Source organism: Chroicocephalus ridibundus, chromosome 1 (genome assembly GCF_963924245.1).
Source record: "Chroicocephalus ridibundus chromosome 1, bChrRid1.1, whole genome shotgun sequence".
NCBI lineage: Eukaryota > Metazoa > Chordata > Aves > Charadriiformes > Laridae > Chroicocephalus > Chroicocephalus ridibundus.
In genome coordinates, this window is record NC_086284.1 from 179038465 (window position 1) to 179063969 (window position 25505).

At 45.7% G+C, this 25505-nt stretch overlaps 2 protein-coding genes across 4 annotated transcripts; one reads left to right on the top strand and one right to left on the bottom strand.

The window, feature by feature from the left end:
• The first annotated feature begins 328 nt into the window (after positions 1–328).
• Positions 329–6024, top strand: KRR1 (KRR1 small subunit processome component homolog). Of its 2 annotated transcripts, none has more exons than XM_063322902.1 (10): positions 329–463; positions 1040–1215; positions 1721–1855; positions 2072–2197; positions 2289–2372; positions 3016–3072; positions 3578–3748; positions 3913–3990; positions 4116–4209; positions 5216–6024. In XM_063322902.1, exons 1-10 carry the CDS (start codon positions 367–369, stop codon positions 5356–5358), a joined length of 1161 nt encoding a protein of 386 aa, XP_063178972.1. In that variant the 5' UTR covers positions 329–366; the 3' UTR covers positions 5359–6024. The 2 variants fall into 2 exon arrangements, with proteins under 2 accessions (XP_063178972.1, XP_063178973.1); XM_063322903.1 differs by having other exon boundaries at positions 329–457; positions 5216–6016.
• Positions 6025–9225: 3201 nt separating this feature from the next.
• GLIPR1 (GLI pathogenesis related 1) lies at positions 9226–22256 on the bottom strand. Of its 2 annotated transcripts, XM_063322906.1 has the most exons (7): positions 21971–22084; positions 18545–18735; positions 17905–18150; positions 14879–14988; positions 12429–12511; positions 10842–10868; positions 9226–10758 (listed from the first exon to the last, which is right to left on the bottom strand). In XM_063322906.1, exons 2-7 carry the CDS (start codon positions 18716–18718, stop codon positions 10607–10609), a joined length of 792 nt encoding a protein of 263 aa, XP_063178976.1. In that variant the 5' UTR covers positions 18719–18735; positions 21971–22084; the 3' UTR covers positions 9226–10606. The 2 variants fall into 2 exon arrangements, with proteins under 2 accessions (XP_063178976.1, XP_063178975.1); XM_063322905.1 differs by lacking the exon at positions 18545–18735 and having other exon boundaries at positions 9280–10758; positions 21971–22256.
• Between the last annotated feature and the right edge of the window lie 3249 nt (positions 22257–25505).

The following is a 25505-nucleotide window of genomic DNA, read 5'->3' on the forward strand; positions in this document are numbered from 1 at the left end:
CTGTGGGACTTCTCCGTGCTCGCAAGCAGCAAGAAGGCCTTCGTAGCCGACGCGCGGCCTGCAACACCGGTGGCACAAGACCCCCACAGCAGAGGCCGGCCCTGCCCCTCGTTGGGAGGCACAGCAGGCATCCCTGTCTGCTCGCACTGGCTTTATTTTCACCCCTGCGCTCCCAGGGAAGGACAACCCCATAAGAAACCGCATGTTGTTCTGAACACAAACGGCTGGGCCACTCTCTAGCCCTCGGCAGCCCGCCGCAGCCTTTCCCCTCCGGGACTACAGCTCCCAGCGTGCACCGCGCACCCGCCCCCTTCCGGCTCGCGGCGCTTCCGGTGCCGGGTGAGCGCTGTCGGCGCGCGGCGAGACATGGCGGATCCTCCTGAGGTGGCCGAGGCAGAGGCCGGGGCGAAGCAAAAAGAGAAGCAAAAAAACAGAAACAAAAAGAAAGCGGCGACAGGTGGGGGTGGGTTCAGGGTCCGTGCGGGGCTGGCAGCCAGCTGGTCCGGGAGGCCCTCGGGATGAGGGTCACCCTCCCCGTGGCCCCGGGCCTGCTGTCCCGCCGGATTCCTCAGACAACCTGGGGCTGAGGAGCTCGGCCGCGATGTCGTGTGAGCGGAGGGGCAGCGTGAGGGAAGGCAGGCTGCTTTCCGGCCTGCGGCGATGGGGTAGGATAGAGGCGCCTGTTGGGTGCGAGGTGGGTGCTTGTGGTGGTGCTTCTGTCCTCGCAGTGCTCTGGTTGCTCGCCTCGGCCTGGTATGTCTTGTTCGCGTATAATATCCTGTCCACAATGCATATCTCAGTTGTGGAACTAATTTTTTTTAAAATAAATAACTTAAAGCAGTAACTTCTTTAAGGTCAGAAGATATGCCAAGTGCATTCAACAGAGCATTAACCAGAACTTTGTGTCCCTGCTTTTGTTTATTGTAGATTTTGTAGTCAAACAGAGATGAAAAGTAATAGCCACTGATGGCTATTACTTTTCCTCCTCCTAAGAGGAGGAAAAAAACAACTTTTTTTTTTCTTTTTATACCTATAACAGTCGATGAATCTGAACTTCTTACTGTGCCAGATGGATGGAAAGAGCCAGCCTTTACAAGAGAAGATAATCCTAAAGGGCTGCTGGAAGAAAGCAGTTTTGCAACATTGTTCCCCAAATACAGAGAAGCGTACTTGAGAGAGTGCTGGCCACTCGTCCAGAAAGCCTTGGGTGAACATGTATGCATACTTACTGATTGTGATACTATGTCTTATCTTTTGGAAGATACAGGTGTTACTTAAGCTTATAAAAATTGTGCAAGTTGCTTTTCCGATATTGTATTTGTGTATATTTCTACTGTGCTTGCATTTAGAATTGGTAGTGTCATTTTTTTATTGTCATCGAAATCAGTGAAGGCCTCTGCAGCCAGGCTTGTAGTTCTTTACAGATGCTGTCAGCAAAGCTCTCTCCAGCAGTGTCTCCTCATCCAGATGCTCCCAACTTTGTTGCGCTGAATTGAAGGAGAGGAGGGAGGTGGTAGTTTGGGCCTTGTGACACATGTATTCAGTCTTTTGTGTGTGTGTCTGCATGTTAATTTCCTCAAACTGAAAGTCACTTTAGGAAATTTGGAAAATGGATGTGCATCAATACGTAGCATTCTGTTTGTTAGCTGCTTACTGCCAAAGATGAATTCTGAGGTTTTTATTTAGAGATTGATTCACTGTTTCTTTTTAAATATTGCAGTTTGTGAATGCAACGCTGGATCTAATTGAAGGAAGCATGACTGTCACAACCACTAAGAAGACTTTTGATCCGTATGCAATTATCAGGGCTAGAGATTTAATAAAACTTCTGGCAAGAAGCGTTCCATTTGAACAGGTCTGTATTAAATCCTGGAAGCTTGTATCAAATTCTGTCATAATACTTGTGAAATAGTATGTTCTCAAAATGTGGGATCTTCAAGTGAGTCAAAATAAAATATTTATTTAAAGTAAATATATCTGAAAGTGAGAAGAATAAACTGCAGTATTCTTTTGACTCTTCTGAATAATACATTTGCATTCAGATGATATTGCCTGCATCTTTTCTCTTTAGGCAGTTCGTATCCTTCAGGATGACATTGCATGTGACATCATTAAAATAGGCTCTCTGGTGAGGAAGAGAGACACTTTTATAAAAAGAAGAGGACGACTTCTTGGGCCAAAAGGATCTACTCTGAAGGTATTTCCAATAGGTGTGGTAACCAGAAAATTCTTAGACCCAGATTTGCATCAGGTCTTCAGTTTACACTTCTTTTCTTTTTTTGGTGTAGGCCCTGGAACTGTTAACTAACTGTTATATCATGGTGCAAGGCAACACTGTTTCAGCTCTTGGACCCTTTAGTGGCCTGAAAGAGGTAAGGGAAGGCAGATGAGTGGTTTGTGTAGCATGGTTCTCTGCCCAGCTCGAGGGCAGACGAAAGGCAAAATCTGTCAAGCTCAAGAGTATCTCACTGACTTTTCATCTGTTTGTTAGTAAGCTACATTTGCATGAATGTTCATAGTCTTAGAATCTTAGCTGCTGAATTTTGTTTAGGGTCTGAGATCTTTCTGTCTTGGAAGTAAAAAAGTATTTGCGAAATACCTCTTTTCATTTATTTTAGAAAGACATTTTTGTAGTTTTGGATAAGAGGTGTAAGAGTAAAAAGGTGCAGATTTAATGATACATAATCTTAAGGAACACCTAATACTCTTTAGTAACTATGTAGAAGAAGAATGCTTGTCAAAAGCAAGAGTTTCTCATGACACCATAAAATCTATGGTAATATAAAAGTAATGTTTGTGGAGCGTGCTGGAGTGTATTAGAAATGTGATGTTATTGATATTTCTGAAGTGCTGTGCATTAGCCATGTGTGTTAGCTCTTTATATCTACCTACTTTTGGGGACTGGGGGGAAAGGAAGCATGATAGTATACCTGGTATTTTAATAGATTAGAATATGAAACACTTGCTGAGTTGTCTGGTTTTTTCTTTTTTTTTTTTTTTTTTAATTACATACAGGTCAGAAAAGTTGTTCTGGACACAATGAAGAATATACATCCCATATATAACATTAAGGTTAGCGTGGTCCACTGTGCATCTTTGTTTACAAGAAAGCACTGTTTCTTCTCAGACAGTTGTATGTTAATAATTCACATGTTTCTATGCGGTAATCTGATTTTGAGAATTTCTGTAGAGTGCTGCTTTGAAAAAAAAACAACTGACTTTGGTATCCTCCATTTGACCAGGATATATTGCCATAATATCATTAACAGTATCAGAGAAAACATCAGAGGGAAAGTCTGTGTAAGCTTTCCTCTTTTTGATTGTCTGCTTGATACTTGCTCATTTAAATTGAGGCACCTTCTCCAGTGCATTCTGTACCCATTTTGAGACATTTGTATCTTTTTGGTTCTACTGTTTGTAATTAAACTACTCTTACTGAAGTGAGAGATGGAAGGTTCAGATGTAGCATATTTAATGTAAGAAAGTTTAGTAAAACTTGTAGTTTGGAGATCTTGGCTACTACTGTAATACTATTTTTTTTTAATAACTTCTTTGTGACATTCTAAAACTACTGAAGACTCTGATGATCAAAAGGGAATTATCAAAAGATCCTGAACTGAGGTCTCAAAGTTGGGAAAGGTTTTTGCCTAAGTTCAAGCGGAAGAACTTGAAAAAACGCAAGGAGCCAAAGAAGAAAAATACTAAGAAGGAGTACACACCGTTCCCACCTCCACAGCCAGAAAGCCAGGTCAGCTGAAACTTTATTTGGTTATGCAGGGATATAGCATGACTTGAAATCTTGTTCTTGCTAACAAGAGGAGGCCTTTTCTGTCAAATTCTGATTTGTTGATACTATACGTCTGGCATATAATGCTTCATTATCTAAAGCTTCTCGGTACTTGTCTTATGCAGATTGATAAAGAACTGGCAAGTGGTGAATACTTCTTGAAAGAAAGACAGAAGAAACGAAAGCAAGTGCAAGAGATAAAGGTAAAGTTGTTGTAACCTACTGTTCAGTTAAAAAGCATTTGACTGCTGACCTGGATATATTTTTAATTTTTTTGCCCCTTTTGCTGTGCTGTGCTGATACTTGACCTTTTTATTGGCACCTTTAGGCAAAGCAAGCAGATGCAGTCAAGAGAAGACAAGAAGAAAGAAATAAAGCTTTTATCCCACCAAAAGAAAAGACAGTTGTGAAAACAAAGAAAGGTAACCATCTATTTTTTTCCTGTTCTAAAACCTTTTGCTGTTGATTCCTAGGCTGAGTGATTTTGCAGAGGTACAGCTATAGGAAATAAAAAGGTCATAAAAAAATCCTAGTGGTTAGATCCGTGCCTGAAGTTGCCAGGGACAGTAGAAGGATCATGCAGCCTATAAGTGTACTTACAAAAGGACAGTATTTTCCTGATGGAGATCCTGGGATGGCTGTCTCAATTGGTTGTTATGACTACATCAGTTTTTGGCTTTCGGTCTTGTAGTGAAGCTGCCATAACTTATGCACTCAAATGGCATTTCTGTTAAGAAGCCCAGAAGCAATACTCACTTGGAAACTTATGCCACAGAATCGGTATAAGAAAGGATAAATAGCTTTTCTAAAAGTTTTAAGTGAAACCATCCTATATGCAGAGCAAGAACTTGTGTTCTCAGATGATTTGGTTTTTACTCACTAGAGAAACAAGTATTGTTTTCTTGGATTCATTGATTATACTACATATGCATTCATTGTATGACATAGACTATGTATGTTTTGTGTTAGATATACTACCTACATGCTATTACACTATATATTGCAGAGTTTCTTATGAACTGAAAAGTTCATGTTTCTCGAAAAGCAAAAGTGTCCTGCATCATTGATGCAGTACTGTTTTGTGATGGCAGTAAATTTTCAATAATCCTGCTATTGACTGTAGCGTATCTCAAATACATGCAAAAAGACAAAATACCGTAAAAGCTTCTCTGGATATAAGAACTCAATAATTAATTTATTCTCTTCTTATGTGAGACCAACCAAGCCAATGGGCCTATGTCCAAGAGAGTGTGTATGTATTAATTTCAGAGTACGCCTGTGGTCTCAGACATGGGTGATAATTGTATGTGTACAGAGTGTGGCATCTGTGTTCAAATGCAGTTGTACAGGATTTCTTACACGAATGTTCTCCTTTGAAGTCTGCTGAAAGAGATTGGTAGATAATACTTGTGTTTTTTTACTGTGTAGCCTCCACTGAGAAAAAAATTGATATTGAAGCCATCAAGGAAAAGGTAAAGAATGCAAAGAAGAAGAAATTAGGAGCACTTCCTGAGGAAGAAGTCAAATTAAAAATGGCAGCAGATGAAAAGAAAAAAAAGAAAAAGAAGTAATTCACCACCTGAGATGTTCACTTTTCTCCCCCATTAATGAACATTTTCACACATGGAAGATTTGAGACTTCTTGCTGTCAGTATAATCTGGACAAGAAAAGACTAGGCAGAAAGATCATTCTCTTTTCCTAAGTACACTTTAATTAGTGGACTTGAAGCAGCTGTGCAAAACTGCCAAGGCTGATGAAGAAAATGTGCCCTGCTGTGTTTTTTGAGAAAGTAAGAGAGTGTGTTTGGATAATATCCATCTGCCTAAAGGGAAGGTTTCATCATAGAACCATTTAGGAGTTTGATGCAGGTTGTTAAACATTAGGGTCAGAGAACTTGGTGAGAGTTGAAGGTAGTTCTTGTGTGAAAGACTGCCAGGCTATATGCAGCCTCAGTAATGACTGTTGCAAAACAGGCAAGATTTATTACTGTATTATGCTTTTCTTTCTGTAAAAGCTGATTATTTTTTGCGTGTTTTGTCTTAGTGTTAATAAACTATTTTAATACATTGTTCTTAAATCCTTGGATTAGTCTGCTGCTGCACAACCTACATCATGTTTTCCAGGAAAGAAGCTCGCAGCTTCATGTGAGGATGCAACAAACCATAATCTTAATTGAATGCCATTAATAAACTGTCATTTATTAGCATTATCCTGGAGGCTTTTAGACAGAATGTGGTACTAAGCAAGTGTCTTTCCACACGGCATGTGCTGCAGGGAAAGCATAAAGTCTTGTTATCTTTTTAAAAATACATTCTTAGTTTATTTCTTGCTTGCAAGAAAGTCTAAAAAATTGTGTTCCTCTTTTTTCTTTTTTTTGCCTTTTGTTTTCTGAGGCACTTCCCCTTTTTTAAAGGAAGTTTATAGAGGTTTTTAGTTCCCTGAAAAGGCAAATTGTGATGAAATAAAGTTCACAGGAAGAGTAGATGTTGCTAATTTCATACATCTGAAATTAAAGAAGCAAATGTAATGATCAGGATGTGGTAGAGCCACATCAATTTCCTGATTGTGTTGGAGTCCTTTTGCACATGCAGTGGAAATGATTATGCTAGGACACTGCAACTCGCTGCTTTTAGGTTAGTGACCTTTTATTTGAAACTAGTAAGTGAAAACACAGCTGTTTTCTCTTTTGCATATATAAATAAGAATTTAGGATATATGTGGTTAAATAGCTAGTACATGTATGTTGAGAAGTAGCTAAGATGCTTGCCCTTAGGCTAGGGGGCAACGTTAGCCTTAGTGTGCCTTTCAGTTACGTGATCGCTTCTTGGTACTTAATTGTTACGGAAAAAAACACTCTCAATCCTTTTAGGGACTGCATTGTTCATAAATGGCAGTTTACCTGCAGAATCAATCAGGAAAATGCTACTTCAGCAGATACTTCACTGAGAACATGATCAATAAGTCACGAACGTCTGTCTCGGACGTTGCGCTGAGCTAATGGGGTTAGTGATACTACTAGCACTATGAAAAGCTTTCTAGAAACACCAACTGGTGTTTTAGCAGGTGACAGTGTATGGGGGTGACCTAAATTCAGTACCAGTCCGGTAGTTTGTCGACGGCGGAAGGCTCGGACAATAACACAAGGACCAATATGATCAGATTAATGCCAGTTTATTGCACAGATAGCTCAGTTATTATAGACGTTCTGATTCCGCATCACACGCCGACAATCTACTGATTGGCTGCAGGAGCTGTGCATGCGGTAAGCAACATATTATAACTGGCTTAAAACATCTGTCCACACGAACAATCACCCCTCCTATATCCTGGGCGAAGTTCTGCATTTCGCACGCTGAGTTCGGCACACTTTCTCGTATCCTGTTTGTCTCAGCATTTCTAACACCGCAACAGTGTTTTCACATAACCTTCAAACTTACAAGGCCTACATAGTTGTTAATAATTCTTCGGTGCTTGGAATGTTCACAGGATGACCCTTTTGTACTAAAAACCCTCCCACAGCAGTTCAGGCCTCTCACATAGTGAAAGGACTGATTTCACCAGGAGGCACTGCAACACTGGAGTTTAAATGCCTGTTTTCACAGTACGATCCCACGAATGAGTCACCAGCGGAGTCTGCAGAGCTACAAGCCAGTAAGGAGGAGACTGACTGTGGCCAGGAAAGGAGTGTGCGTGTACTGGGGGAAGGAGAGTCCTTAGTTCTCATCTGGACAGGACAAGACACCTTTCACTACAGAGGACTGGCATAGATGTTCCTGTTTGTTGTTTAAAAAGTTAAAAACAAGTGTGGGGCTGGTGGCCTTACGCTGGCATTTCATCTCCAGAACCCGATCTAGCTGAAAGCACCCTATGAAAAAGTGATTGTTTTCCGGCAGTATCAGTTAACTGCGTGGTTGCCTGAGTTGCAGTGCAGCAAAACATAGCTCAGCTTGGTGGCAGCCTGGCCTTAAATTATATATACTTCCCATGGAAGTGTGCTTCTTTAATTTGGGACCCGTAGCTTTTGCAGTAAATCCCTATCTATAGTAAAATTCTTAACAGACTTCAGGGAGTCTCGTCCCTCTGTTGTGGGGCGAAAAGGCTTCGCATTGTGTTTAATCTTTTTCAGTTGTTATGGTTGACAAATCTCAAGGATTGTTGGTTAGACATTTATTTACTTGAACTGGAAAATCAAGAAAGCCTACTCGTATTCCTGTAGGCAAGATGCAGCAAAGGATTCGTTCGCTTAGAGTCCATATCTGAATTGTAACTGGCTGCATGGGCTCGCTGCTGGTGCTTTGCGCACCTGTTTTCTCAGAGAATATGGCTATACAGTTCTAACACTTGTATAAAAAGTAAACAATAGAAAACAAAAGTGGATCTGGGAGGGTGAAAAAGTGTTTTTGTCATTTTCAGAACAGCTTGAACTATTGCAAATTATCTTCTTAAACTGATTTTAGAGTTTACAGACGTGCAAAAAAGTACCTGAAGGCTGTATTTATATATCAGTGTTTTGCATTTGTCATACGAAATTCATGGGCATATGCCCTAAGATAAATGTGGACAACTCAACGTGGTTTGATCGTCAGGAGTTAAATATCTAGATTTTTGGATGTCCTTAAAATAAAATGCAGCACTTGTTTAGCTTTTACTTCTTGACTTTCAGGCTTTTTTGTTTGAAAGATAACCGTGTTGTAATGTTGGGGTTTCTTTTCCCCTAAGCCCCAGTGACGTACAGTTTTTTTAATGAACCATTTTCTGTGGTGTTTCCTTAGAGCTGCTGAAGTATATAGTTAAATGACAGTGCTGCGAATGTTTTGAACTTTAAGGGCTCTGCGTTCATTCTGTTTACTCTCCTGGAGACCAAGCATAGATTAAACTGAGCAGGGGAGAATTCTTGCTGAGCTCATTTTTGCTCCCTGGATGCAGCAGCGTATGCTCTTCCCTCTTCTTTGCTCTTCCCATCTCTTTGCAGCAGCAGGATGAAACCGCACGTGGCTTCAGTGGGGCAGACGCTGTGCCAGGCTCCGTGCTGGGGTGGGAGCCCCATGCAAGGGAGCGTACAGCCGGTACGTCCTGCTGCCCACGTGCCGCTCGCCGTCCCGTTTTTAGATGGAACTTTGCAGCACATGGAGCTTGAGGCTTGGGTCTCGCACAAAACAGTGGCGAAAAGACAAGTGGGAAGGAAAATAGCTGTTCTTTATAATAGGTAGACCCATGGCCTTGCTTTTGCAATGGGGATTTTTTGTTTAAACCTAATCTTCCCAGTTTGGAAGACAGAACTGAGCTGGGGTCTCTCACAAGTAGGCCAGCATGGGTACTGGGACCCTGGTCACTGGAAGGTGGAAAAGAAGCTGCTCATCTCCTGTCTGGGTGTGTAATGTCTTGGCTACGGTGGCTCTGGCAGCCAACGACCTAAATATAAAGATACATCCAGGGCAAAGAGATATCAAGGGCAAAATTTGGAATTTTGTCCCCAGCTATACTTGCACTTTGAAAAATGATTCATTCAGGAAATGCTGTGATGCTGAGTTGATGCGAGTGCGAGCAGTTAACTACCTGGAAGAATAAAGTGAGAAACTTTGGGTCCCAGTTCCAGTGTTTTCAGTTAAGACCCACCCCAGCAGCGGGGCCGGGAGTGGGTATGCACAAACACCCACTGCAGGGGCAGGACCCCAGAAGCCACGCGGCGAGGGGAACTTCCCAGCCTCCTGTACGGCAGCGAGTGTCTGTGCCCTGTGGAGGGGCACGGTGCAGAGGCGCCTAAACCCTCCTCCCAATAGATAGGGATCGCTACAGTCCAGCTGTGGGCTCGTGCCGCTCTGCTCCTTCCAGCCTCCGCTCGAGCTGAGCGACTGCAGTCAGTGGAGGACGTGCCCAGCTGAACACAGCAGCCGTCCCCGCTGCTTTCTGCCTGCTCCAGATGTGCGGGTTGCAGGAGACTCATCCCTTGGCAGCTGTTGAACCAAAGGCACGACTGCAGGCACAGCATGATTTCATTTGGAGGTTAGCGCCATCCTTCCCAGCACTGTGTTTCTGAATGTGGAGCGGTTTTTGGGCACCAACAGTTAAGCTTTAGATCATGTTGCAAATACACGATGGTCGTACATGGGGAAACAGGAAATAATGGTTTATTGTTTGAAACCGCAGTCAAAAACTCTACGCTCAGGGAAAAAAAAAAAAAAAGATAAAAAAAACCTCAGGAAAGATAGCAGTGATACATAATCGTGTGTAAACACAGGTGAAACTATGTTTTGGCACAGATGGTGCTTATTTAAAATCAAATTCTAAGCAAAGAGAAGTACCAGTGGCCTCAGTGCACTGCGAGACGGGGAGATGCACTGCCTGCCACAGGATGCAAATGCTCACAGGAGTCCAAAATTATCAGAAAAAAGCACTTAAATGAAAAGCCTCCCCAGGCTGCTCTGCATCTTGCTGGAGGAGTGTCCAAGGAAACAGCTCAATAGGAACGGGAGGTGGGTGCTCTGTTGGGGCTGGGGCCCGGCCCCCGGGCTGGGCTACCTCCAGCCCTCCCGAGGCAAGTGTGGCGGGCAGCCTGCTCCCTTACCCACCGGATCCCGCTCACTCCGCTTTGAAAAAAATACATGGGTAATTTAAAACCATTTACGGCTCCTGAGCAATGAAAAAAGCTGCTTATCACCTCTCCTAGCGGCTGCCTGCACCAAAGATGGTGTTTCTGTGCTTCTAAATCACCTGTGTGGAGGCAAACAATGTCTCTACCGATCTTTGTGCTGCCAGCAACTTCTGTGCAGGGAAGGGATGAGTTGACCGAAGTGCTCTCGTGGTCTTCTGCACGTGTGTCACTCACTGGTGGGTGCTATAGAGCAGTATTTCGGTAGGAGCCAGGTGGCCAGAATTGTCAGTATAAGGAGTAACGGCCTTAAAGCAATAACGGTGATGCAGTACTCGTCACACGCAGGTCTGTCCCAGTCTGGATGCCACTTGGAATCACCTAGGAACAAAACAAGTTACTTGTTTCCAAGTATAACTGCACCAAGGGCAACAAATGGAAGCAGTAATTCTGGCGGTACTTACTAATGACTTTGTCACGCTCTGCATTTTCTGGAGAGAGAAAAGAAGTGAACGTCAGCGGACTTACACGTTATAAACAGTTTGAGTTTAAGCAAAAGGGAATGAAGCGTGAGCCTCACAATGGGCTCACAAATGCAGCTTTGGGAGCTGTGGTTTCTTCCAGAAAGAAGCAAAGACCCGCTGACTTCGGGAGAGCCCTGCAGTGACCCTTGGGGCTTTGCTGAGGAGCACTCGATCACGCCGTCTTGGTTCTCATCCCATCCCACCAGTTGCTGGCATAGAGAGGACTCGCCGCCCCAGGTGTGCTTCCCAAAATCACTTTGGCTTTTGCCCAGTGCCTTGTGTTTAAGACCCTCAGCCTGTAGCTAACACTAAACAGTCCCGTGCATCTGGGACTCCCTCTCATTCCTGTGGCACTGGTGTTCTAACATCAGTTTCCCGCTCCATTAGTTCGCCCAGAGTTGAGTGCTATGGAAAAGTGTGACTACCCTCAGCTCCCCACTGGGCAGATGTCCGCAGCATAATGCCTTGTCCTTCTTACAGGAATTGCAGCAGGTCTCCTCCCCTCCTGACCCCATCCAGCCGCCGCAAAGCCAAGTGTGGGAGAATCAGGTGGGCTGCCAGGGGCTCAGGCTGAGCCCCACGTCCCCGAGAATCATAGAATCATAGAATGGGTTGGGTTGGAAGGGACCTTTAAAGGACATCTAGTCCAACCCCCCTGCAGTAAGCAGGGACATCTTTAACTAGATCAGGTTGCTCAGAGCCCCATCCAGTCTGTCCTTGAATGTCTCCAGGGATGGGGCCTCCACCACCTCTATGGGCAACCTGTTCCAGTGTCTCACCACCCTCATTGTAAAGAACTTCTTCCTAAGGTCTAATCTAAACCTACCCTGCTCTAGTTTAAAACCATTGCCCCTCGTCCTATCGCTACCTGTCCTTGCAAACAGCCCCTCCCCAGCTTTCCTGTAGGCCCCCTTCAGGTACTGGAAGGCCACTATGAGGTCTCCCCGGAGCCTTCTCTTCTCCAGGCTGAACAACCCCAGCTTGAAGGGGTGAAGGGCTCTCGCGTGTCAGCCTGGCTCTCTCCCGGTGCCTAGGAGGAAGCAGATGGCCTGGCTGATGTTCACTGGAGCGAGCAGCTTTGGCAGTGCCATGGCAGCTCTCCCCTCCCACAGCAGTGCGGCGGGGGCAAGGCTGGCTGGGACCTGCCCCGGCTCAAGCCGCAGCTCATGCACCAGGTAATAACGCCAGGAAGGGATGTGTATCCCCTTCTGTGCTTCCCATTTCTGCAGGCGGTAACTTCTGGCATGGTAACACCACCTTAAACTGCAGCCGCTATATCTCCTGTATCATACCCTCCAGGACCTGAAGAGCAGACCTCATCCCATCTCTCCCCGGGGTAGAAAACAGGCTCTTTCCGCCCTCCTCCCCTCTCTTTGTGCATCACTGCTCACTTGGCTTCTCACTGCAGTTTTTCAGGCTATATTTAGGAAGAGGAGAGCACTGTGCCTGCCTCCTGCCAGGATCTTTTGTGCGCTCTTTCCCTTTCTACATGTGCCTGGGGAGGAGGGCTGGTTGTCTTCTACTTACGACACAGCCGGCCGGCACACCGGTTGCCATTGCAGTCGCTGCACGCTGCTCCCGTCTTGTACGGATGTCTTGGGTAATTCCCACTGGAAGGAAAATAACACTGCTCTCAAACCGCCCTTGGGAAGAGGAGGTTAATACCTACCGCAAATTAAGTTTTTAACCTGGGTTTTGCTTCCCTTGTGTTGACAGGGAGATGGTTTTTGGACATTCCCTGTCTGAGTCCCCTGTGCCCGAGACATGCAGCGAAGCAGAAGAGGTTAAGTGTAACGGGGCACCCTGTTTAAGAACCTGGAGACAGCAGTATTGCAACCCTGGGAATTAAAATGGTCTCAGCTCTGGATAATTTGTATGTGTGGAGAATGTGGGCTCTCGAAGCTGGCTCTAGCTATGGGAACAACAGCAGATTCAGTTACTGTGTCTGTACATGCGTATTCAAGCTCGAAGAGGAATCTCTGGTGCTAGAGAATCTCTCATAGGTAGTGATTTCATCCATTTGTTGATAAATATTTTAGGAGCAATGTGTGTCTCCCTCTGCTCCCTCTGTCTGCCAGCGCCGTGAGTGGCACCAGCTACCTCTGCCCAGGCTCTTGGCTCGCTATCTTGATATCGAACCTGCCTATCTCCGATACGGCACCAAACGCAGCTCAGGGCTTCGCTTTGCTTGGAGTGTGGCCAAGGCAAGATTTACAGCATGCCTCAAACTGCCCATAAACACACTGAGACAGATTTTATATGCATGCAAGCTCAGCAGTGCTAAACTTCGTGGTAAAACCTGATTACATTCAGCAAGGTGAGGCTTTCGTTGCTTGATCTAAGCCAAAGGAAATCCTTTGGATTATATTCATTTTAGGAATTGCAATTGTGCACACATCTTGCTTTGACCCTTGGCAGAGGGCGGCTCTGATGGGCGTTGTTGAGGGTGAGGGCTCCTCTCTCCTTACCCATTGGGTCACCACTGACGCAGGGCAAGCAATCCAGCATGATTTCGGTCCTCTGCATGATACAGATATTGGCTAAGGGGCAGGAGGAGGAAGGCTTGGCTCATGCCTTTGGGAGATCCAGGTGTGAGGGCTCAGAGGGCTGGAGCACCTATGCTATGAGGACAGGCTGAGGGAGTTGGGGTTGTTCAGCCTGGAGAAGAGAAGGGTCCGAGGAGACCTTATAGTGGCCTTCCAGTACCTAAAGAGGGCCTACAGGAAGGATGGGGAGGGACTCTTTACCAGGGAGTGTAATGATAGGACACGGGGTAACGGCCTCAAACTGGAAGAGGGGAGATTTAGATTGGATATCAGGAAGAAATTCTTTACTGTGAGGGTGGTGAGGCACTGGAACAGGTTGCCCAGGGAAGCTGTGGATGCCCCATCCCTGGAAGTGTTCAAGGCCAGGCTGGATGGGGCTTTGAGCAGCCCGGTCTAGTGGGAGGTGTCCCTGCTCATGGCAGGGGGGTTAGAACTAGATGATCTTTAAGGTCCCTTCCAACCGGAACCATTCTGTGATTCTGTGAGGCTCGAGGGACAGAGAGCACCTCCCAGCAGCACTGGGGGGCTGCTTTGACTATGGACAGGGTTTCTGCACCATCTAGTGTGGTGGGGTGTAGAGACAATGCCGAGAAGGGAAAGGAGAGGCTGCTCTGGGTCATCAGTAGCTTTTGGCTCAAGAACTGGCAGGGGCAATGGTTGCCCACCCACTTTGGACATGGGGCTTCTGGGGAGAGGGGGTTTGTTGCTTTGGAACAGCAGCAGCTGTGTCATTTCACAGCATCTGGTCAGGGGTACATGTGCTTCCAGGGATCAAGCATGGGCAACAGGAATGCCAAACTTACTCAAGTTCATGGGCTGGGCTGCCCTTGTCCCAACACGGTATGCATATAAAGCTTTTAAAGCTGTATTTAGGCTGTGGTGGCATTAATTAGCTGGAGAAGGGTGACAAACATGGATCCTACCTGGATATCCTACTGACTATGCATATGAAGGCCCTCTGGATAATAAAATTTGCCCTGAGCAGCCCCAGCCTCATGAGCAGTCCTCAGCTGCAGCTGCCAGCATTGCGCATTTCAATATTTATCCAAACCATTGACCTAGAGGCTTCATTCTGCAGGCACGTGTGGAAATAATTTCCGACTTTGGGCTTGCAGCTTGGCAATGGTCTGTGGCCATCTTGGCTCTCAGGAGCAAGGGATTAATTTTCAAATGATCGCTTCAGTATTTTCATGTCAACATCTTATACTTTACCCTTTCCACCAGTGCCACTGCTTTTTGGCTACAATACATAGCCGTCATCTAGCAAAAAAAAAAGGCAGTTGGACAGAGGCATACCTCCTTCTCTGTTTTGGGGGTCATTTCCTCCCACGAAACTCATGAATAGATGGACTGATCTACTCAAGCTGCATGTTGTGGGAGGGAAGGGGTAGGACCCAAACCCTGGGAAATATTTGTAATGAAGAACCTTACGCTGGCCCGTAGTTGCAGATGAAGTGTGCTGCGTTGGTTACATGGGAGTACGCCACCGTGGGACAGAAGTGGACAGCACAGCCAACCTTGTAGCTTGTAGCCCAAACGATCTGCAAAGACAGACAGGTACACCGGTCATCCTCCCCCTCTACTCTGCCCTGGTGAGGCCGCACCTGGAGTACTGTGTCCAGTTCTGGGCTCCCCAGTTCAAGAAGGACAGGGAACTGCTGGAGAGGGTGCAGCAGAGAGCTACCAAGATGATCAGGGGACTCGAACACCTCTCTTATGAAGAAAGGCTGAGGGATTTGGGTCTCTTCAGTCTGGAAAAAAGACGGCTGAGGGGGGACCTTATCAACGCTTATAAATACTTAAAGGGTGGGTGTCAGGAGGATGGGGCCAGGCTCTTGTCAGTGGTGCCCGGGGACAGGACAAGAGGTAACGGGCACAAACTCGAGCATAGGAAGTTGCACCTAAACATGAGGAGGTACTTCTTTACTTTGAGGGTGGCAGAGCACTGGAACAGGCTGCCCAGGGAGGTGGTGGAGTCTCCAACTCTGGAGACATTCAAAACCCGCCTGGACGCGTTGTTCCTGTGCAACCTGCTCTAGGTGACCCTGCTGTGGCAGGGGGGTTGGACTAGGTGATCTCCAGAGGTCCCTTCCAACCCTATGATTCTGTGATTCTGTGACAAATGCTTTACTTCAGCATCTGAAGTGTTATGGAGAAGATCTGCCCTCTGTTTCACGACAACAAACTGGCTGAGGAGCGCTCCTTCGGGAGGCTTCATGGGGGAAAGCAACAGTGAAGGATCTCAGAATCATAGTTTGTTCTGAAAAACACCTGATTGTTTTGCCCAATTTACCAGATATTTGTTAAAACAACTCAAAGAAAGAATAACTGGCTGTAAGAGGTAGTTTTCCTTTCTTGCAAAGGAGGTGGTGAAGTTTGTCTCCTTTGCTTCAAGGTAATCCATTAGCCTTCTGTCTTTCCTGCTGGGGGATACCAGACCCAATCTGTGCAGAAAAGGCTGCGTGATCTGCTACAGCTCCTACGAGGGCTGATTGCCCCTGTACCAAATCCAGCGGGGATGTGTAGGCAAATTGCTGGAAGGTACTGGTGTTACTGGAGGAGCAGGGCGAAGGAGCGTGTCTGGGCTGCAGTCCTGCCTTTTAACATCATGGCCATGACTAAGATAATGTAGAGGTGAGGGCGTTACATGCTCTGTCTACCAGAAGCTGTTCAGTTCGATCCAGCATCCTATACCCGGCTCAGAGACTACAGTGCAGATAAATGCTGCAGTCCTGGAAAAATAAACCCCGTGACAGAAGCAGAGGGGAGACGAGGGCAGAGCGGTACCCAAGGGCGATACACCAGCAGCGATGGCTGACTATGTGAGAGATGTGGAGAGATCCTGGTGGCACAGGAGGTCAAGAAACACACTCGCGCCTCCACTGACTCCAGGGGGAGGCCTGGCCTTTTTTGTTTGCACCTGTTTGGTGGCAGCTCTGGGAAGAGGGGACAACCCTCAGGCTCCTGAGGGTGTTCTCAGTGCAGTGGCAGAGCAGAGGTAGCTCCCAACGCCAGGCAGAGACAGCTGCCTCCCCGAGGATGGTGAAGGGCCAAATCACAGGACCCTCCCCATCCCAGCCATCAGGTAGGGCATATGCTGGGGATGTGGACGTGGTAACTGCAATGAGTGTACTTGGGGAAACCTCTTCCTCACAGCCGGGAAGGAGGCAGAGCAATGAGGGGTTCCCTGAAGTTGCAGACCTGAGGATGCCTCCCAGAGCTGGCAGGCATGCAGCTTCCAGTTACAGTCATTATCACCACTGACTCCAAGTGAGAATAATCTTATTTTCTCATTCTCGCCTATGCAACTGCCTGGGCTGCTCCTCTGCAAACAACATAGAATCATAGGATGGGTTGTGTTGGAAGGGACCTTAAAGATCATCTAGTTCCAACCCCCCTGCCATGGGCAGGGACACCTCCCACCAGACCAGGTTGCTCAAAGCCCCGTCCAACCTGGCCTTGAACACTTCCAGGGATGGGGCATCCACAACTTCTCTGGGCAACGTGTTCCAGTGTCTCACCACCCTCAGAGTGAAAACATGGTAAGCAGCACTGCACCTTAGTGCCTGATAAGGTGTGTTTCACTGCAGTTTCCAGATGTCAACTCTTGTCGTGTCCTTGTGAGCAAGGCTGTCACCTCTCATGGCTCCTGCATCCAAATATCTTCACTATACATAAGTACCTGCACATGTTGTTCAGACACCCCACCAACTTCAGCTCTTCTCTTCAAAGCCTAAATGCATACGTGTATCTCCACAGAAAATATTAAATAGATGTGGTGCTTAGGGATATGGTTTAGTGGTGGGTTTTGGCAGTGTTAGGTTGATGGTTGGACTTCATGATCTTAAAGGTCCCTTCCAACCTAGATGATTCTATGATTCTATGAAATAGCCACAGGTCAAAATCTAATCCCTGGAACCACTGTTGGAAGCCCTCCTGCTCTCCCATAGCCATGGTTAACGATTGTGGGGTTGCATGGCAGTGGCCCTCCCCTCCCTCACTTTGCCCTCTTTCTTTGAGAACTGTGGTTGGGAAAAATGTGCACATGATGCTTGCAGAGCTGCAGATGTCTATGTGCCAGTATTTCTCCAGCCCTTGGCATGTGGCGGCTGCCTGCCAGAGCTCAGACTTCGTCCCACCACGTGCTGCAGCCCACAGCCATTGCTGTTGCCTGGTTTTTGCCCACTGTTTGGCTAAATTTGACTGCTTGACGGCGGTCCTGTTTTCTTCCTGGAAACAAAATACAACTGGCATATTCAAAATAATAATACAGTAACTCTTTTCCTCCCTAAAATGGGGACATGAGAACATCTTGTGCATAAAGGCACAAACAGGCATAAAATAAGACGACAGCACTTGAAAAAGAGTTCATTGAATCTTCAACAGAAATCGATAGAGTTTCTGTGTCAAAATGGCAACGCTGATTCATGGGTTAGATGGAGAAATGCAATGCCTACCTGTGTATAGTGGCCGCATGTTTTTCTGCAGTTATTGGTGGCATAATTGTAGTCGCTGACCTCATTGTACCAAGTGGCGATGGCTCCTTGCACGGTAAAAATAGAAACTGTGCCAGTCCAGAGGTTTTCTCCAACAGGGGTAAATTTGGGGTGAGCCTGCCCTGGATCTTTGAGGTACGTATTATGTTCAAACAGGCATTTCTTTGCCCAAGCTTTCGCGGTCTTTGCTAAATCTGGATCCCAACTCTGCAAAATAAAGAAATCTAAAAGTCAGTTTGGTATCTTAGCCATGCAGTATTTTAAAGCAACTTTCAGGAGAAGCTGGGTCTCAGTAGCGTGTGTGCTTCGGGTTCATTTGGTCTTTGCTTCTGCTGAGACTTACAGAGCTACATAGTAAATTGGCCTGTAGGTTCATTTCTGATGTGAACTTAGGCGCTCCTTAAACTTGAGGAAGCTTTTGGGGTGGTGGGTGATCTTGGCTGACTGGTTTGTTGGAGACCAAGAGCTGTACGTCAGCCAAATACAGTGTTTGGGGTGAAATGTGGGGTGAAATTTCCAGGCTGTGTCGCCCACGAGGGAACATCAATTTAATTTACACAGTGAATTTACAGGAAGTCTGGGGACCGGGGGGTATACTTACCCTACCAACCAGACTGGAGTCTCGTGCAGCCTCATGCATTAAGGCCACCTTGCAGGCCAGTTCACAAGCACGACAGGATTTTGGGGACAGTTTAAACTCAACCCCTCGGTTTGCACCTTTGCGTTCGGTGGCTTCAAATGTTAGTGCTGAATTCATGTTTGTGGACTCACTCATTCACTTGGTACTCGGTCCTACAGAAAGTGGTTATTTAAGCAATTGAGTTAGATAAATGTCTTTTGTTTGCAGTGGAGGTGGTGTCTGGTTTTGCTGGGTTTTCTTGTACACACAACTTGATTGAGCAAATACAGTATTGTTCCTCCTGGAAAATGCAGTACCACGAGTGTACGCCTGTACTTGTGGTTACACTTCGTGTCACGTAAATGAAGTTGTTCAGCGCTGCTGAACCATTTTGGATTGGACTTTTTTGAGAAATAAACTTTTTTGAGAAATAAACTTTTTTTAGTGGTCCGTTTCTGTATGGATTAAAATATTTCAGTTGCTTCTGCAAACAATGGCGTCACTAGAGAAATTGTTTTGAACAGATAAGTAACAGTGACTAAGGAAAAAGTGGTTGTTAGATTTTATGGCTATGTTTTACATCATATAGCTTTTTTGTACCATAGATAAGTCTGAAACGATCTGTGTATTGTTTATGCTACCAGTAAGTACTTAAAAATTGCAAGATCATACCAAAATACACCTACAGAGATTTGAAAATATTTTGTAGCCTTCCGTTTCTTCCCATGGCTAACGTTTGTGGGGGGATGTGTTCTCCCACACAGCTAACACATAAATGCTTTGCCTAGGAACTCAGTGTGTCAAATATTAAAGGTAAACTTGGGGCGGGGGGCGGGGGGGGAAGGGTGTCTTATTTCAAGTGAGCAGTTGATATTTCCACAGATGACAGCTTTTAAGGACAACGAAGAAAACCTGACATTGTACAGAAGTTGTGCTCCAGTCCTAGCACGGCTGCGAGTTAAGGCAGCGGCTGCAGTTTGCATCTTGGCGACGCTCTGAGGTCCCAAGGAGAAGACCATGCTCCAAGATGTATGACAGTGGTGGATGCACCTTAGTGCCTCACGGGCTTGTTTTTCACGTTCTGCTTTTTAAGAGTCCGCGCATCTCTTTTCTCCTTCACCCTATAACAGCATTGATAATAACTTTTAACACTCCATAAAGGTATACATAAGTTTAAAGGTAAATTAATAAGTTTAAATGTACTTCCCTTTTTTTGCATGGATGCTTAAACTGGTTGATGGTTGAAAAAGCCATGTGCAGAAACTGGTAGTTCAGAATGAGCTTTAGTTTAACTGTAGTTGTACTCCTTATTTGCTATGAAACTGCATTCATGCAAATAGGCTGGACTAAACTATATGAGGAAAAATGCTCGGGACAGGGAGGTTTGCATGCAGATATCATTGCTGTTTGACAAAATAGTAATTACAGTATTTTTTTTTTCCCATTAACTATTCCTCAGTTTTGTTTTTTATCATTCGGATGAGTTGATTCAGGGAGGGAAAATCGGACGTATGATGAGTGAAAAGTGATGCGAGGCAGCAGTAAGTCAAAGGAGACTGTTGTGAAGCCCTGATGAAGCTGGTGAGACTCTTTCTGCTGGTTTTGAAGAGCCTTGGAACACGTCTAAGCAATGCTCCAGGTGAATGGGAAAGGGGTCAGCTAAAAAAATGTTACATCCGCATTCTCATTTTATAATAAATGTATTACAAATATAGGTGGTTGGGCTTTGTTACTTGCAGTTAAAGGAGTTCCCATCTTTTATTTTCTTTTAAAACCTATTTTTCCAAAATGTGGAAATGTGCTGAGTTCATAGCCTTCATTTTTATGTATGTTGGTGGACAGTTATCTACAACAAGCAGAAGTTCCCTATGAAATAAAGAAGTCTTCTTTTCCTCATTTTTGAAGTGCTAAAGACCATTAAAATTAAGAAACACATTGGTTTCGATTCCAATGCTTTTACTTTCATAATATATTTTATCATGTATTGTACTGCTTTCTTCACATTAAATTATTTCTGGGAGAGGTCATACTTAAGACTAGGGATTTTGCAGTGCTTTACAAGAAACTTACTATGTAACTTCTTGTTGTATTGGTAATAATCTTTATTCGTTTGTTTGTTTTTCAAGCTGGTTTTTTTTTTTCAGATTTTAGCTCTTTAATTTTTCAAAAGGAAAATTTAAGCACAATTTCAAAAGATGAATCCTGGTCTTTTAATACGTCATAGCAATATTTTGTTAGTGTAGGGCCAGTAAAGAGTCTGGCGCAATATGTGCTGGAAGTTCCGGATGATCTGCTAAGAAAGCTGAAGTAAAAGACAAATCTAGAAGAGAAACTAAATCGCTACCTGTCAGGCTCGCACCTTGAGCTTGCTCACTGCTCACCCCTCCCTAATAGCCATTTCTTTTTTAGTGTTTGACAACGAAAAATGGAAAAATTTTTTTTTTTTTTTGGAACTTCAGTTGGGGTGCTGCGAATTACAGATGTGGTTATTTCCTGTTCTGGTGGTGGCCATGTGAGATAGTAAGAAAGAGGAACAAAACGAAAGAGATCAGAATCGGGAAAATCACTGTGGTCCCTCTGAGAGACCTGTGGTGATTACCCCAAGAAGAAACATGGTATCTCAAATATTACCCAGTCAAAGCACAAAAGGTGATGGCTGTTGCAAGAGCCAGCTCCCGAGCTACAGGAATTGCGCATCTCACAAACCAGAGATGGGCTTCTCAGCCATAAGCCCAGCTTTCCGCACCCATTGACAGCTTCCTCCTTGCTGGGTTTTCCATGTGCCACCCAGCAGGGAGACAAGCGTCACGAGACATCTGAAATGAGACGTGGCCACTTTGGGGTATATTTTGAATCATGACAGGCTCTGTCTTATGACCTGGTGCCTCCAGCGCTCTCTCCTGCTGCACTTGTTGCTTTTTGGCTTCCCCTGCAGCCCCAGCACCTCGTAGCAGCTGCTCTGTTGGCTCAGCCTGTGAGAGCCTTGCAAAGAAAGCTTAGAGAAAGCTTTCCAACGTCATTTGGCAACGGTCTCTGCCCTTGACGACTCAAGTATGAAAGGTTGCGCTTAGGTCTGCACATAAATTACACCCCGAGGCTGTTGAGCTGCGGTGCCTTGGAGTGAGGAGGCTTTTCACAGCACAAAACAACAGCATTGAGGGTTGAAATCTCGTTTCAAATCAGGAAGTGAAGCGAGGCAAAACTATACACGTACCCGACTGTATAAAGCCATCTGATAATCAATCAGAGCCTTTCTCTCTAAAAAGAAGTAGCTCTTATGACCCCAGCAGGCTAGGGTTTTTTTTTCTTTTTTCTTTTTTGCATTTGATCACAAAAACAATCTTTGAGAATCATAAACACCACCACAATGCTACACGCTCGCACGTGAAGTCGTGAAGTTCCCCTTACCATGTAGAGCATGTTGCTGGCTGGCGGATTGACTTCAGACCGCAATCTGTTATGGGTTTGCACACATTCCTCAATGAACTCTGGATCTCCAACATCAGGCAACGTCAGTGCTTCATAGGACCCAGAGGAACGACAGAGGTGCAGTAAAGCCAGCACACAAGCAGAAAATCTGCTTCTCATGATTCTCAGCCTCTGATCTTCCAGCTTTAAGAGCAGAGCGTTTCAGCTGCACGAGGTGGTTTTAGCTGCACCAGCAGCGTTGTGCTTGGAAGGCTTGTGGGCTGGACTTATCTTCGCCATGGTAATTGAATATGGCGTTGGTCACAGGAAATGAGTCATATTTCATGAGCGTTGCTGTAAGAATAAGGAAATTAAGCTACAAGTTCACATCTGAGCTGTGGCAGTTTTGTCTCTCTCTTTTTTTCTTCTTTCTTTCATTGCGGTGGGCAAGCTTCTTCCGTCCTGTCCTTTGGGCTTCTTTGTTTTAGTTTCTTTGGCTCCCAGCATCCCATCACTATGGGCTGCCGTAAAGTTTTGGATTAATCTGTTTTTCATCAAAATAGCATCGCTGTTAAGGCTGTTATTCCTGAGCCAAAATGCTGTGAGAAATAATTGAATTGAACCATAACTTTTACCACAGTACAGTCACTTGGATTGTACATTGAGTTATCGGAGGGGTAATTTTGGCCGGGAACTGCAATTTAAATATCACAGAATTTCACGGAATCACAGAATTTTTCAGAGTTGGAAGGGACCTCTAGAGATCATCTAGTCCAACTCCCCTGCCAAAGCAGGATTGCCTAGAGCACGTCACTCAGGGCTGCATGCAGGCGGGTCTTGAAAGTCTCCAGAGAAGGGCACTCCACAGCCTCCCTGGGCAGCCTGTTCCAGTGCTCTGTCACCCTCACTGTAAAGAAGTTTTTTCTCTTATTTGATTGGAACTTCCTATGTTCCAGCTTGTGCCCGTTACTCCTCGTCCTGTTACATGGAACCACTGAAAAGAGTCTGGCTCCATCCTCCTTAAACCCACCCTTTAGATACTTGTAAACATTAATAAGGTCTCCCCTCAGCCTTCTCTTCTCCAGGCTAAAGAGTGCCAGCTCTCTCGGCCTTTCCTCATAAGGGAGGTGCTCCAATCCCTCAGCCATCTTTGTTGCCCTACGCTGGACTCTCTCCAGTAGTTCCCTGTCTCTCTTGAACTGGGGAGCCCAGAACTGGACACAGTACTCCAGTTGTGGCCTCACCAGTGCAGAGTAGAGGGGGAGAATGACCTCCCTTGACCTGCTGGCCACACTCTTCCCTATGCAGCCCAGAATTCCATTGGCCTTCTTGGTGACAAGGGCACATTGCTTGCTCATGGGTAATTTACTGTCTACCAGGACCCCCAGATCCTTTTCTTCAGAGCTGCTTTCCAGCAGGTCCACCCCTAACCTATACTGGTGCCTGACATTCTTCCTCCCCAGGTGCAGGACCCTACACTTGTCCTTGTTGAACCTCATTAGGTTCTTCTCTGCCCAGCTCTCCAGGCTGTCTAGGTTACGCTGGATGGCAGCACGGCCCTCTGGGGTGTCAGCCACCCCACCCAGTTTGGTATCATCAGCCAACTTGCTGAGGATACACTCTGCTGCAGTTATGGATGGGTTTCTCCTGTGATCACACCCTTGTGCTATGTGTTGCTATCAATTTCTCCTCCCAACCTTTAGCAATCTGTAATTCCTTCCCTGCAACCCAAGCTCCCAGCAGAATCGGGTGCTGTGAAGGTTGGCGCTGTCTCATGCCGGGTGCCCAGCACCCGCACTGGGTTTCACAGCCAGGAGCTGGGAGCTGATGTCCCACGCATGTTGCTTCGAGTGCCCAACACTCCCTGCTCAGAGTCACCACCATCAGCGCCCTCTTCCACATACTGCCCTTAACTACCACTTTTCCATCAAGCTCAGGCCCTTTCCCACAGTCCCAACCTGGACCTCTCCGTGGGAATGAGGTTGGGTTTCTTCCCACTCCAGGTTCTGTTTTAGGAATCTGCATCCTTTGAACACCTGGGTGCAGGTCCCACTTACCACTTCTGCGCATGCAGTCCTGTAGGTGCTGGAGCTGGTGGCAAGGCCACATTCAGGTTGGTGGTCTGGGGTCACACTGTGAGCCTGCAACAGCAGCCCCACCAGCACACGTTAGGTCCTGTGGGTCGCACACCTCCAGCTATTCATGGGGAGACTGCTTACAGGTGAAATGGCCCTCTGAGGGAATTGTGGATGAGAAACACTGTGCTCACAACTCCTGCACGGACCCCTTTTTAGAGCAGAATAATGTGGTGGGTTGGCCCCTGCCAGCAGCTGCTCATTCACTGCCCCTTCCCCAGCAGGACGGAGGGAGGAAACAGGAAGAAGAAAAGTGGGAAAACTCATGGGTCAGGATAACGGCAGCTTAATATGTGTGGAAAGGATGAAGGGAGGTGGGGAAACAAACAAAACCCCCATGTGATGCAAAGGCAATCACTCACCACCCCCAATGGCAGACTGGTGCCCAGACAGTTTCTGAGCAATGGCCACCCTGGAAGCCAGCCCCCACCTTTCTTACTTCCACCCCATTTATGTTTTGCTGAACATGATGTTATATGTTACAGAACATCCCTGTGGTCAATTCAGGACAGCTGTCCTACCTGTGCCCCATTCCCAACCACTTGCCCCCAGCCTACTTCCTGTTGCTAGATATGAAAGATGGCAGCAGACAGGAACTGACAATTGGGAAATTAAATATGTATCTTCTTACATGGTGCCATTTTGCAGCATATGACAAGAGCCCAAACATTCGGGGCTCATTTTTATTCTGTGGGAGGTCATGCTCCTTCAGAGCTGCAATATGGCTTAAAATTTGAGTCACTGTGTTCTCAAAACATTAAGATTAAGGAGGAGAAACAGCTTTAAATATTGATAGCACAGTTATGCATTGCTAATATCAGCCAGTACCTCTTAGCTTGAAAGATGGGTTTGTTTCCCTTACTAACAAATGTATATAGGAACAATAGGGGTTGAGGGCTAAATGTCTCTAAAAACAAACTAAATCCATCAACAGTTTGGGCTTTTTTAATGAGGCTGAGATCTTCCATTTCCAAACCAGAATCTCTCCAGGGGCCTTTTCATCTTCCCTCTCCTGTTTTTCCTCCCTGCTTCTCCTCCCGCCCCCAACCTTTCTCTCCCTGCACGCTCAGGATGGCCACCAGCTACTCTAAATTTCAGATTTTGTCACCATCTCACATTCTAAAATTAAGCTCTCCCCACTGACACTCCATCTTAATCCTTGCTCTATCAGCTTTCCCTGGCATTCTTCCCGTTATGGAGGACAAAGCTTAACTCTGAGAGGAGAAGAACAGAATCGTGCGACTGACAATAGAGTAACTTTAATGGACTGACAACAGAATAACTTTAATGGAGACAGATACATGTAGGCTAAATAGAGTAAAGGATAAGCTTTACTTTCTGTTCTTAAAAATAAAACATACAGTTAAATCTCCACTACCTAGGGAAAGCGATGTCTCAGA

Excerpts from the sequence above, each read along its gene's own strand:
- GLIPR1 (XM_063322905.1), bottom strand. The coding sequence starts at position 22,150 with ATGAGAAGCAGATTTTCTGCTTGTGTGCTGGCTTTACTGCACCTCTGT. Across the intron at positions 14,989-17,904 it reads CATGCGGCCACTATACACAG|ATCGTTTGGGCTACAAGCTA; the intron begins GTAGGCATTGCA and ends CTGTCTTTGCAG. Across the intron at positions 10,759-10,841 it reads AGAGCGTGACAAAGTCATTA|GTGATTCCAAGTGGCATCCA; the intron begins GTAAGTACCGCC and ends TTTTGTTCCTAG.
- KRR1 (XM_063322902.1), top strand. The coding sequence starts at position 367 with ATGGCGGATCCTCCTGAGGTGGCCGAGGCAGAGGCCGGGGCGAAGCAA. Across the intron at positions 1,216-1,720 it reads AGAAAGCCTTGGGTGAACAT|TTTGTGAATGCAACGCTGGA; the intron begins GTATGCATACTT and ends TAAATATTGCAG. Across the intron at positions 3,991-4,115 it reads AGCAAGTGCAAGAGATAAAG|GCAAAGCAAGCAGATGCAGT; the intron begins GTAAAGTTGTTG and ends TGGCACCTTTAG.